The sequence below is a fragment of the Gymnoscopelus microlampas genome (assembly GCF_963454915.1).
Source record: "Gymnoscopelus microlampas genome assembly, chromosome: 14".
Lineage (NCBI taxonomy): Eukaryota > Metazoa > Chordata > Actinopteri > Myctophiformes > Myctophidae > Gymnoscopelus > Gymnoscopelus microlampas.
Genome location: NC_139951.1, coordinates 49,864,310 through 49,877,876, shown reverse-complemented (window position 1 = coordinate 49,877,876; position 13,567 = coordinate 49,864,310). Strand labels below are relative to the sequence as shown.

At 45.3% G+C, this 13,567-nt stretch overlaps 1 protein-coding gene across 1 annotated transcript in view; it reads right to left on the bottom strand.

Moving 5' to 3' along the window:
* Positions 1-11,470, bottom strand: part of LOC311060286 (uncharacterized protein) — a 32,912-nt gene extending 21,442 nt beyond the window's left edge. The window contains exons 1-3 of the mRNA XM_084078422.1: positions 11,377-11,470; positions 10,040-10,147; positions 47-100 (exon numbers count right to left, since the gene is read on the bottom strand). Coding sequence (XP_083934548.1) covers positions 47-77 — 31 coding nt within the window. The 5' untranslated portion in view covers positions 78-100; positions 10,040-10,147; positions 11,377-11,470. The remainder of the gene's footprint in view (positions 1-46; positions 101-10,039; positions 10,148-11,376) is intronic.
* Between the last annotated feature and the right edge of the window lie 2,097 nt (positions 11,471-13,567).

The window sequence follows — 13,567 nt, the reverse complement described above, 5'->3', positions numbered from 1 at the left end:
AAACCAGTATCAGTTTGTTGGTTTCATGTGTTTTAATAGAACTCACCTCTGATGGAAGCTGAGGTTCCACTGGACATCCTGTCTACAGCTGTTGTTTCACCTGGAAAACAGTCAAATAAGACACAACATGACTACTGACAACTGATGCCATCACAACGTATTGTTGCTCCAGTTGATGGTGAAGTACATGTGACGGTGGCCAGGTTGTCACATGTAACTTGCCACTTCTTTTTAGAATGCTGACACTCTTTACTTTGTCTCAATAATAAATAAATAACAATACACATTAAACTCACAACAATAAAATATCAGTTGCACGGTAAAGTGCGGGGTGCGTAATTACTGTGAGAATAATACTGTTTGTTAGGTACTGCAAGACTACGCCACCTTTTTATTTAAGAGGTAGGGTCCTCTGTAACACTCTTTCTTAGGCTATTCACAGGTTCGAGTTTACCCAGGTAAGTACAATACTTTTAAATGAGAACAACACTTCAACACATATCCCTTGGAGAAAGCTGGACGGAAACAGGTTTGTATAAAAAGGTAATCTATTTTATTAAGCTAATACAGTGGCGTCTATAAGCCATAAAATATTGAAAAGCATAAACAAAATATAACACTAATTCTAAAACCTCAACCTCCTAATGCGCCCACTAACTAACTAAAATACAGGAATACAGACAATCACCAAACACTAAAAACAGACAGGGCTTGTGCAAACTATAGCAAATAAATAATGAATTTAGCGTTAAAGTGCCAACTATTACTGAAGCAGTAAAGTGCCAAGTGCCAATTCAATTGCTATATGTCATATACTCATCACGGTTCAATGCAAAAGGTGGGAATGTCCTTATATGGGGTTTAACTGGAGCGGGGGTTTAGGCCAGGAATCACTGTCTCTTCTTGTCTTCGTGCGTATTGCCTGCAATCATAGAAACTAGAACCAGTTCATCTGTTCAGGTATATTTCACATATGAGGTTTAGGACCGTGGGTTTATAAAGGTAACGTTGCATAGAAGGACACTTACTCGCCCGCCAGACTGTACGTCTGGCTTTGAGGGTGTGAAGCGCGCAACGTTATCGCCACTGGACCTCTCCTCCGTTCCTTGGTTCGTCTGTCTGTCCTCCCCGTCTCTGCTGCTACTGCGCCGTCTGCTCACCGTCCGCTGCTGGTGGCTTGGTACGTGCCGCGATCACTGTATTCCCCACCTCTGCTCCGTGGTATGTCTGCTCCTCCTGTGCACAACCGTCCCTTCTGGCTGTCACTTCCACACTGCCCTGTATGCCTGTCTCTCTGCTGTCCAAGTGGCTCGCGCTCACTTTTGAATAAGGTGGGCCACACCCTACTCCGCCCTCATTCGCTCTGCCACCAGCGTGACCTGGGGACATTGGCCGTCCGCTGTCACAAGGCCAATGTCACACAGCCTATAGGGGAGTCCAATGTCAAGTGGCTCGGGGACCGGGGGGAAATACATTGTCAACCATAAAACATGCAGTGCAGAAATATAGTTAAGAGAATGATGTTTTTAAGTGCGTAATACAGGTTTTTCATCATCAATAAAAAATGTTACAATTTGGTTTCACCCCCCTGCTTTGACCCTGTCACATCCCCCCCCACTTTTCCGTTGCCAGTCCCTGCAACTGTCCCTAATCATGTCCATACCTCTGGGGTGGCTGGCCTATATTTGCTCTTCCCGAGCGCCGTGGCTCATCTGGTGCTCTCGGGACGGAGAGAAACCCATAATACTGCGGCGTTGTTGCTTCTACCTGCTCGGGCTGCACTACAGCTGGGGGGTCCTCGTGGGGCGACCTGGGGGCTACACACACTTTCAACGCATTTCTATGTATGGTCTTTTCTCGCCCCCCCTTCTCGGGTCTGACTCGGTACACCAACCCCGTAGCTCCCACCTGTTCCATCACTGCGTAAGGCTCGGGGTCCCACCACGTACTCAATTTCCCCTGGCCATCTCTCTTCCTATTTCGAATCCACACTCTCTCTCCTGGTAATAGGGGTGTAATACCGGCCCTACGGTCATAAACCTGCTTTCTCCTCTTGGCCGTTTCTCCCATCCTCTCCCCTGCGGTCCTATAAGCTGTCGCCATTCTCTGTTGGTGGTCCTGTACCCAGCCACCCACTCCCATGCGCTCTTGCGCTGACTGCACTCCTAACTGGACATCTATAGGGCGCCTCAAATGTCGGCCAAACATTAAGTAGGCGGGGGCATAACCCGTAGCACTATGGATCGTGTTGTTATAAGCATGAACTAACTCGGGTAAGTGCTCATTCCATCTTCCTTGTTTATCAGTGTCTAGTGATCGCAACATGTTCAGTAATGTCTGATTAAATCGTTCCACTCCACCGTTCCCAGCCGGGTGGTACGGAGTGGTGCGACTTTTTGCAATACCATAAGTCTGACATAAATGGTGCATTAACTCGGACTCGAAGTTGGGGCCTCGATCTGAGTGGAACCGGGCCGGACAGCCGAACGGCTGGATAATATGCGTCCATAACGCACGGACAGTGGTGTGCGCAGTCTGGTCTCGGGTGGCAATAGCCCAACTATAACGGGTGAATAAGTCAGTAGCTACCAGAATGTTTTGCCACGCATCAGCAGGCCTACCTAATGTGAGGAAATCAATGGCTATTACTTCTAGTGGATATGAGACTTCAAAGGGTTGTAAGGGGGCCCGAGGCTCTGACCTGTTCCTCTGCAGGCTGCAGGCGACACAACCCTGTTGTAACTGACGCACCGCTCCCTCCATGCCTGGCCAATAGAACCGACGTCGCAGCTGGGCCAAGGTCCTCTCCAACCCAGCATGCGCCGCGGCCGTGTGGATTCCTCTCCATACCTCCTCTCTGCGTGAACCTGGACAAATGATCTGTGAGTATTGTTCTTTGGTATAAGGATCGGTCACCTTCCTATATAACACATGATTTCGTATAATCAGTTTGTTCCACTGGCGTAACAGTTGCCGCGCTCCCCGAGTCCAATTCTTCCTCTCCACCATATTAGGGGCTCTCCCCCGTTCCACGCACCTCTTCACCACCTGCACATCTGGATCCCGATCCTGCGTCTCTCTCCACTCATCCTCCCGGGCTGCTGGCGTCGATTGTACAGCCGCCACATCTACAGGCTGCACTGGGAACCGCGATAGGGCATCAGCGTTGGCGTTGTTTTTGCCCGGTCGATACTTGATGTCGAAAGTAAACGACGCAAGTTGAGCAGCCCACCGTTGTTCCACAGCTCCCAATCTAGCCGTTTGGAGATGCGCAACAGGGTTATTGTCCGTGAATATTGTGAATCGAGCGCCAGTGAGATAATCTTTAAACTTCTCGGTCACGGCCCATTTAAGGGCCAAAAGCTCCAATTTGAACGAGCTATAATTTGCGTCATTCTGCTCGGTCGGGTGGAGACTGCGGCTTGCATAAGCTATTACACGTTCGTGACCGTCTTGGACCTGGGCTAGAACCGCTCCCAACCCACGGCCACTCGCATCAGTGTAAACCACAAAAGGCTGTGTATAATCCGCATACGCTAACACCGGGGCTTGTGTGAGGGCACTCTTTAACGCATCAAACGCCCGCTGGCACTCCGAAGTCCACTCGACTTTACACTGGTGGGATTTTACGTCATTTGGGATTCCTATCAATAAGTTGTTTAAGGGTCGTGCTATAGCAGCAAAAGAGGACACGAAACGCCTATAGTAACCCGCTAGACCTAGAAACGCGCGGACCTCGCGGACCGTTGAGGGTGGTGTCCAGTCCCGCACTGCCACCACTTTCTCCGGATCGGGCCGCACTCCCTCTTTGTCCACGACATGGCCCAGAAATTGCACTTCCCTCCGCAGAAGTTTGCATTTGTCTAACCGCAGCTTCAGTCCATGTCTCCACAGGCGTTGGAAGACGAGCTCGAGGTGCTGTAGATGAGAGGAGAAGTCAGGTGAATATACTATAATGTCATCAAGATATACCAGCAAGGATTCTGTCACCTGACCACTCAGACACTGCTGCATCAGCCTCTGGAACGTCGCGGGCGCATTACAAAGCCCGAACGGCATGCGTTGAAACTCGAACAGGCCCAGCGGGGTCGTAAAGGCGGTCTTCTCCCGGTCCCGGGGATCCATTCCTACTTGCCAATACCCGCTGGCCAGGTCTAACGTGGAGAACCATTGCGCCTTCGTCAGGCTGGTGAGCGTCTCTTCTATCCTGGGTAGGGGGAAGGCGTCCTTGTGCGTCACGGCGTTAAGTTTCCTGTAGTCGACGCAGAACCTCCAGCTGCCATCTTTCTTCTTGACCAGTACGATAGGTGCCGCCCACGGACTGCAACTCTCCTTGATGACTCCCTTCTCCAGCATCTCATTCAGGAGGGTCTTCATCTCCCGGTACATGGAGGGCGGCAACGGCCGGTGTCGCTCTCGTATGGGTGCCGCGTCTCCGGTCGGTATCTGGTGTTGCACGACGTCCGTCCGTCCGAAATCCTCGTCATGGATGGCGAACACCTTCTTCCACCGACACAACATCTCGTGTAACTCTCTCTTCTGCGCCTCCGGCAGGTCATCACGCTCCGTCAACACTTCCATCTCTTCGGGCAGGGTCTTCAGTGGTCCATCATCTTCCACACTGATTACGGCCACTTCCACCTCTCCGTCGGTCCCCAGGGACAGGCTCAGGTCCCTGCCGCCTCGGACATCCGCTTCTTCCACCGGGTACAGCCTCCCCAGCTTCTGGTGGCGGTCCAGGACCAGACTATATGCGTGTGGGTTGCACACTCGTATGGGAACACGTCCGTGGCGCACCGTGACGAGGGCACGGGCCACTCCCAAATCTTTTCCATCCGGCAAGGCTTCCATCAAGGCCTCGTAGTCCGCTCCATTTGGTCCTCTCCAAGCGCGGCCCCAGATCATCACTTCACTCTGCGCGGGGATTCGAATCTTCCGCCGGCCGACCGGCCACACATAACCGATGGACCCATCTTCGTTCGTCACTGCCTCCACCCTCCTACAGGTGGCGAATGCGTCCTTCCACAGCGTCCTTCCCTGCTGACATGGAAACACAGGCCTCCCAGGCCATTTAAAGAGGGCATGCCATACAGCGTTCACGACATTCATCCCAATAATCAGCGGTTGAGTACAATGTTCATCTTTCACGATTACAACTCCTCTCCCTGGGATCTTCATTCCCTCCAGCTCTAGGTCCAATATGGCATAGCCAGTGTACGGTAAGTCAAGACCATTAGCGGCGCGTAATTTAAAAACAAGGGGCCCATTTCCCAACGTTAGGTGTGAGAATTTTTCCTCAAATAAGCTTTGCTGCATTAATGTGACTTGTGACCCAGTATCCAGTAACCCCCTTAAGTGGACTCCTCCCATAGTGATCCCAATAGTCGGACAGTCCCCAATAAACACTTCATTAGCCCTTGATCTGGCGAGTGCGCGCTGCACCCCTGTCTCCCGGACCTCGGCGACAGGCCGTACTAGTTTAAATGATTGGGGTCAGATTTACAAAAGCGAGCAATGTGCCCAGACTGCCTACAGCTCCTACAGATCGGCCTACCTCCCTCATCCCACTCGTTGCGTTGGTACGGCTCCCGGCGTCGTTCAGATGGAGGCGAACCGCGAGGTCGTGTATCGGTGGTGTTGGGTCGAAGGAGCGGTCTGATCTCTTTCATGAGCTCCTGCGTAAACCCCTGCATTTGCGATTTGACGTCTTCCATAATCTCCTGTTTCAGTTTCTCTCTCCATTCAGATTCCTGTGAGGGTGTTGGGATAGAGACAGGTTTAACAGCATGGCACAAGATTTCAGCAGTCCCTTCTCTTCTATGTTCAGTGTCTAGTAGGAAGGCCTCATTTTTTAGGGCGGCGAAGTCTTCTGTGGGGTTTCGACGGGCATATATTCTTAAGGCTTGACCCAGAGGGCCTTCAGACAGTCCTACAAGTAACTGCTCTCGCAGAATGGCATCGGAGGGAGCGGTGTCTGGGTCGAGCCGCCGCAGCCCGCAGAACAACTCTCTAAGCCTCAAAATATAAGCCTGCACACTTTCGCCTGCGCGTTGCGCACAGCCATAGAACAAGGCACGAGCTTGGGAAGCAGAAACAGATGTTTTATACAACGTGTCTAAACATTTAAAGACTTTGGCCACTGTATTGCGATCTTCCTTGTCAATTACACTAATTTGTCGCTTAGCTTCCTCAGTAAGGGTCTGTACTACAAAAGCAACTTTTTTCTCCTCTGTTAAATCCTGAGTGCCCAATAATCCTTTAATCTGTTCTCTCCATTCCCTGTATTTCTCCTCACCTTCTATGCCCGAAAACTTAGGTAGCCACGGTGCCCCTGGATACACTGGCATCATCATCATTACTTTCTTGATTCAACCAAACAAAACAAAACAAAAAGCAGCAAAACAGCAAAATTTCAATACAGTTTCTCTTAGCGATTTTGTGTTGTTCTCTACCCAGTCCTGCCGCGCTACGCCAAATATGTGACGGTGGCCAGGTTGTCACATGTAACTTGCCACTTCTTTTTAGAATGCTGACACTCTTTACTTTGTCTCAATAATAAATAAATAACAATACACATTAAACTCACAACAATAAAATATCAGTTGCACGGTAAAGTGCGGGGTGCGTAATTACTGTGAGAATAATACTGTTTGTTAGGTACTGCAAGACTACGCCACCTTTTTATTTAAGAGGTAGGGTCCTCTGTAACACTCTTTCTTAGGCTATTCACAGGTTCGAGTTTACCCAGGTAAGTACAATACTTTTAAATGAGAACAACACTTCAACACATATCCCTTGGAGAAAGCTGGACGGAAACAGGTTTGTATAAAAAGGTAATCTATTTTATTAAGCTAATACAGTGGCGTCTATAAGCCATAAAATATTGAAAAGCATAAACAAAATATAACACTAATTCTAAAACCTCAACCTCCTAATGCGCCCACTAACTAACTAAAATACAGGAATACAGACAATCACCAAACACTAAAAACAGACAGGGCTTGTGCAAACTATAGCAAATAAATAATGAATTTAGCGTTAAAGTGCCAACTATTACTGAAGCAGTAAAGTGCCAAGTGCCAATTCAATTGCTATATGTCATATACTCATCACGGTTCAATGCAAAAGGTGGGAATGTCCTTATATGGGGTTTAACTGGAGCGGGGGTTTAGGCCAGGAATCACTGTCTCTTCTTGTCTTCGTGCGTATTGCCTGCAATCATAGAAACTAGAACCAGTTCATCTGTTCAGGTATATTTCACATATGAGGTTTAGGACCGTGGGTTTATAAAGGTAACGTTGCATAGAAGGACACTTACTCGCCCGCCAGACTGTACGTCTGGCTTTGAGGGTGTGAAGCGCGCAACGTTATCGCCACTGGACCTCTCCTCCGTTCCTTGGTTCGTCTGTCTGTCCTCCCCGTCTCTGCTGCTACTGCGCCGTCTGCTCACCGTCCGCTGCTGGTGGCTTGGTACGTGCCGCGATCACTGTATTCCCCACCTCTGCTCCGTGGTATGTCTGCTCCTCCTGTGCACAACCGTCCCTTCTGGCTGTCACTTCCACACTGCCCTGTATGCCTGTCTCTCTGCTGTCCAAGTGGCTCGCGCTCACTTTTGAATAAGGTGGGCCACACCCTACTCCGCCCTCATTCGCTCTGCCACCAGCGTGACCTGGGGACATTGGCCGTCCGCTGTCACAAGGCCAATGTCACACAGCCTATAGGGGAGTCCAATGTCAAGTGGCTCGGGGACCGGGGGGAAATACATTGTCAACCATAAAACATGCAGTGCAGAAATATAGTTAAGAGAATGATGTTTTTAAGTGCGTAATACAGGTTTTTCATCATCAATAAAAAATGTTACAATTTGGTTTCACCCCCCTGCTTTGACCCTGTCACATACAATCAATATAAATCCTCTATGCATTCATCCTGCATATTTTATTTTATTTTATGTACTTAATGTTATGTGTAATGTATATAACAGTACATACACAGTGGACTGTTTTATTTTATTTTATTTAAGTCATGTTATTTAACAGTGAGTTTGCAAACTTACCAGGAAATGTGTAAATAATCAACATGACATTTAATCATGAACAAAACACAGATCATTCCACAAAACAATCAGTGAATAATATGTACATTTCCTACAGGCTAAAGTAAAGTTATCTGGGCCTGTAGTAAGAATACATAAATCTGCTGAACACTGCAGAGTTAACGTGTCTGTGTCGCATCTATTAAAAAATAGCAGATATACAAGCTCATAGTGCGGCACGAGTGCCGCGCTATGAGCTTGTATATCTGCTATTTTTTGAAAAATCGTGAAAATGTGTCCAAATCTTTGAATAAAGTGAACATTTTAACTAAAAGCTTTGCTTCTGGGGGATTCTACAAATGTCTTCTAAAACAGTTTTTTGAAAATAACTATGTTGCTATAATATCAGTGGTCCTCAAAATGTTTTCATGTAAAGGACCCCCAAAATGATATGTATTTGGCCCCCCAGAAGCAAAGATTTGAGTAAAAAAAAAAACTTTAAAAATATAATATATATTCAAAGATTTGCACTCATTTTCACGATTTTTCTCATATAGCGCGGCACCGAGTGCCACACTATGAACTTGTAGATCTGCTATTTTGGAATAGCCAAAGAAAAATAAAATGACACCGATGCGTTCCAGGTCTTAATGGGTTGAATGAGAAAAAGTGCTCCTCGAGCACAGGTCTCCGCCCGGTCAGGTTATTGTGAGCAGCAATGTTCAGAATTCACCAATCAGGATGGAATATGAAAAATCGGACAGATCCGTCTTGGTCACTTGTCTATAGAGATAATGTGTACCGATTTGCCTAATGTTTAGACAACATTTTTAGGAGTGATATAAAGAAAGGGTTCAGCGAAAATCGGCCTCCTGGTGGCGCTATAAAAGGCTGATGTGAAAAATGCAGGGAAGAGGTTTTTCCTTGGCCTCTAGGGAGTGCGTGCAAAGTTTCACGCAGATCAGTGCAGATATAGGTAAAAACGTGGAAAACGTGCCTGTTATAGCGCCACCATGAGGCTTATTTGAAAATGTTCTGATGGCATTTCTTCCTCTGCCTAGTGGGAATGTGTGTGCTAAATTTCACGGAAGTTGCACGCTGTGTTCATGATTTGAGGCATTTCTTTTTAGCCGCATGCGCTAGCGAGCGGCTCTGTAAACACCACCAGTCTCTTTCCGACACCTGAGTAAAAAGTGTCGACACCTGAGTGTCATTGGCTGTCCTGGCTGTCCATCACACTTCCCCGTTTTTAAGCTCCCCTTTTAAGCCAATGGGGAGACGAAAATGTAATGGACACGTTAGTCAACGAATTAGACGAGACGAAAATGTTAGGGCGGGACGAATGGAGAAGAGATCCAATCAGAATTACTCTTTTTGAGGGACTAGTTGGGAAGGGAACCAATCAGAACGATCCTCATTGTTAGTTAGGTCTATCCACCCGGAAGCACACCATATTAGGGGCCAGCATGGACGAACATCACAACAAGGCAACGCACGGAGTTACACAGCAGAGAGAGAGAGAAAGGGAGACAGCTTCAGCCCAGGAGGGTTAGCCTAAATGCTAGCGTGCTTCATTAGACCTAGTTTGCCTATTAAGTTATTATTTGCCCATGTTCACACTGACTTCAATCTTAGCTCCTGTTGGGAAGACCCGTGTGGTGTCACAAAATGTTGCCACCACTTATATAAAAAACTTTAGAGCGTTAATTTGCCACGCTAAATGTTGCCAGGTTTGGCGAGAGAAACAAGCAATCCAAAAAACAAGTAATCAGGTCTATGAAAAGATTGGGGCAAAAAAAGCCTGCCGCATTATGACTTTGGTCATACTTGTTTCAAAACTGGCCAATCCTGCAAACTTTGGAAGGACAAATCTGGAGTAAAATCAATCAGTGTTCTGCAAAAGTCTGACAGACGGACGGACGGACATGGTGTAAAACATAGTCTGGGCCACGCCTTGGGCCTGGTGGAGACAATATGAACAGTTGAAACAGGTTCACAACGTACCTAATCAGACAGAGTGCTTGTCAACATGTGAGGCCTCTGGTTGCTCCACATGGGTCTCAGTAACTCACTGTTGGTGCATCTGTTCTGTTGTCAGTGATGTAAAAGATCCTGCAAATAAAAACATTATTTATTCAGTTGAGAGTGACACAAAACAACATCTACCCCCCTCTCACCTCTAGTCATGTCAACATGCTTATGTGTTGTTTTGTTTTTATCCACATCCAAATTGATAATTGACAGATAACACCCAAGGCACTGTCACTGATGTAAAGTACATTTACTCAAGCACTGTACTTTAATAAGTATAATTTTGAGGTATTTTGACTTTACTGGAGTATTTCCAATGTTCAGTACTTTTACTTCTACTCCATTACATCTCAGAGGCAAATATTATACTTTTACTCCACTACAATTATTTGAAAACCTAAGTTACTAGTTATTTTGTAGATTTGGATATTATTACAAAACATACATTAACCACTTCAGCCCTAATTACATTTTGACCATTTGAAAATAGCAGATCTACAAGCTCACAATGCATTTTGAGCTTGTTGATCTGCTATTTTCAAAAGATTTTTTACATGTTATACATTTGAAAACTTGTGCAATTGGACATTCTGCATAATGAGTACTTTTATTTTTAGTTCTTTAAGTACATTTCAATACCAATACTTTTGTACTTTTACTCAAGTGAATTTAGAATTCCGGACTTTTGCAGTATCAAGACTTTTACCTAAGTAAAGAATGTGAGTACTTTTTCCACCACTGGGCACTGAGCACCTGACCACATGACCTCAGATTAAACTTTTTCATAGATTTCATGAATATCTTCATAGACAGAAAACAATTATTTTTGACATTTTCCCTAAAAAAAATTAAATGAAAGAATGTCTCCTCACGTATTAGAAGGACAATATCAGTCACTAGAACCAAGAACTGGTGTTTTCAATGAATCTAACATGGTTAAAATGGAGTTTGAAGTTACAATGGGTTTGTATAGGAAGGGGGCGTGTCTGATCAAATGAATATCAAATATGTAAATACTGAATCAAACAACTTATAAAGTGTCTGGGATGAAACACTAAAGCCTGAGTAGACGTTAAAATGACCTCAAACATGTTAGAAAGTGAAATATCTCTTTAACAAACACAATGTTGCAATTTCCAGAAAAGTAGCCTGTTTTGTACCCGTCAGCAAATATACACGTTTAACCCCTTACGCCCTTTATACTTCCTTGTATGACGAACAGCAACAATATAACCAATGTTTCAACAAATGGCTTGATTTTAGATCTGATATTTTTGTGGGTTTTGAAACATTATAAATTCTTAACTCACCTTGGATTGAGATGAAAGTAATGCTTGATGGATAAATGTTGATTCATAGACTTTAATAAGTTTAAGTTGAGCAACACTTTGTGTCTGTTTCCTCTCTGCTGGTGGTGTGCATCAGGGGAATGACTGACAGTTAACAAAAGGTCATGTGACCTTGATAATAACCTACATGATTGGATAACTGAACGACCCATATTTCAATGATGTCATTATAGAGTTCAGCTTTATTTTCATGCATTCTGGGAAATGTAGTGAAATGTTTGTTTCAGGCTATGAAGACCATGAATAAATACGATGTAACTCTACCTAGCAACCGACTGCTGACATCACACAGAGTAATGCTTTGTGTCATGGAGCCACTGTGTTACTAATTACACTAATTATTACATTATTTCACTCATAACCTACATATAAATGATTATGTCACACAGCCATACAAATCTAAATAAATAATTGGATTAAATGTATCTGAGTGTTTGTGAGGTTATTTTAATTATGTAACAGATAAGACAATGTTAAATTAAAATGTGTTAAAGGAATGAGAAGGACATTGTTTTGGTGTGAAGATGGTTTCATATAAAAAGTGTCAGTTCAGCAGATTCTGCAGGTTGTTGTAAAACACAGCCGAGACGAACCGTAAGCACTGCGCCACAACCACTTCCTGTTTGACATAGAACGACCAACAGTACACTGCACTAGCTACTTCCTGTTCTCGTGTGTGTGTGTGTGTGTGTGTGTGTGTGTGTGTGTGTGTGTGTGTGTGTGTGTGTGTGTGTGTGTGTACGCACGCTGACACACAAGCGTGTGTCAGCGTAAGCGTGTGCAAACACACACATACAAGAGTGTGTGCAAAAATACAATATTTAATATATATTTAAGTAATCATTGCTAGCCCTAGAATGTCTATGATCTATTCCACACACACACACGCACGCACGCACGCACGCACACACACACACACACACACGAAACAGATAACTAATAGAGACAGATGAATGTGAACAACAATCAACACAGGGTGAATGGTTAAACTAAACAAGACAAGGGGTGCAAGGGTGCAATACGTTAGTCCGACAGCGCATTCCTCCGACAGCGCAGTGCTCCGACATTAAACAGTAAACCCGAACCAAACCCGCACCCTAACCGCACGCGGATGCCACATAGTCGGAGAAAAGGTCTGTCGGATTAACGCATGCCTCCCCAAGAGAAGACACAGGTGGAATGACTTAATATTACAAGGAGGGTGAGACAAGGCAGGGCAGGGTTAGGGCTACAAGGACAGGACAAGACAAGACAGCACAGCCTGGAATATAGAGTTGGTCCACTTGAGGGCGACACAGACCATAGCATAAAAATAGAGGCTCTCTCTCTCTCTCACACACATCCCTGGCCTAACAGAAGGGCTTTAGGTGCTGAAGCACAGGGCACCAACCTTGGGGAGGGGCACCAAATGCTGTGGAGAAAGTGAAAGAAGACTGAACTATCACCGAAAAGCGCAGAAATGTAGAAACGGCGGCTGCTGAAGGAGATATCTACCTCCGCTATATAACTCGGAAATGAGGTTCCAATCCACACAGCTCGGTGCCTGTGGGGGTGACATCGGCGAATATTTTCCACTATGCATGATTCTTACCCTTTTCCTCACATCGTGTCCAAAAAGTAAAGGTATTCTGCCCTGCTCTCAGATGTTTTAACTTATAGCGGAAAATAAAATCTAACCGACGGAATGAAACAAGCGTTTAAATTGCTTTTTTAGTCGGCCTGTGGCCATGTTTTCCAAATGCAATCTTACAGGAGCAGTACTGTGCATGCGGACGGGGGTTGACTGGCCACAGGCTGACATTTTAAGTGATTTAAACGCTTGTTTCAACCCGTCGCTTAGATTTTCTTTTCCGCTAAAACATCTGATATACTCGCCCCATACTCTACCGTACACATTGTATAAGTTATATTGTATTAACATAGTCTATATACAGATTGGACACAATTACATTGTATTCATTATAATCAAGTTACATAAAGCTGCTTTAATTTAGCCACATGAAATAACACAACATGTGATGTACTGTATGTTATGTATGCATTGTAAAATGTAAAAGCTATTAAGTACACATGAATTCATCCACAACACAGTTGCTGCCATGATACTGAGTTTTATTTGAATAAAAAGTGCATTTTTAGCTAGCAATACAAC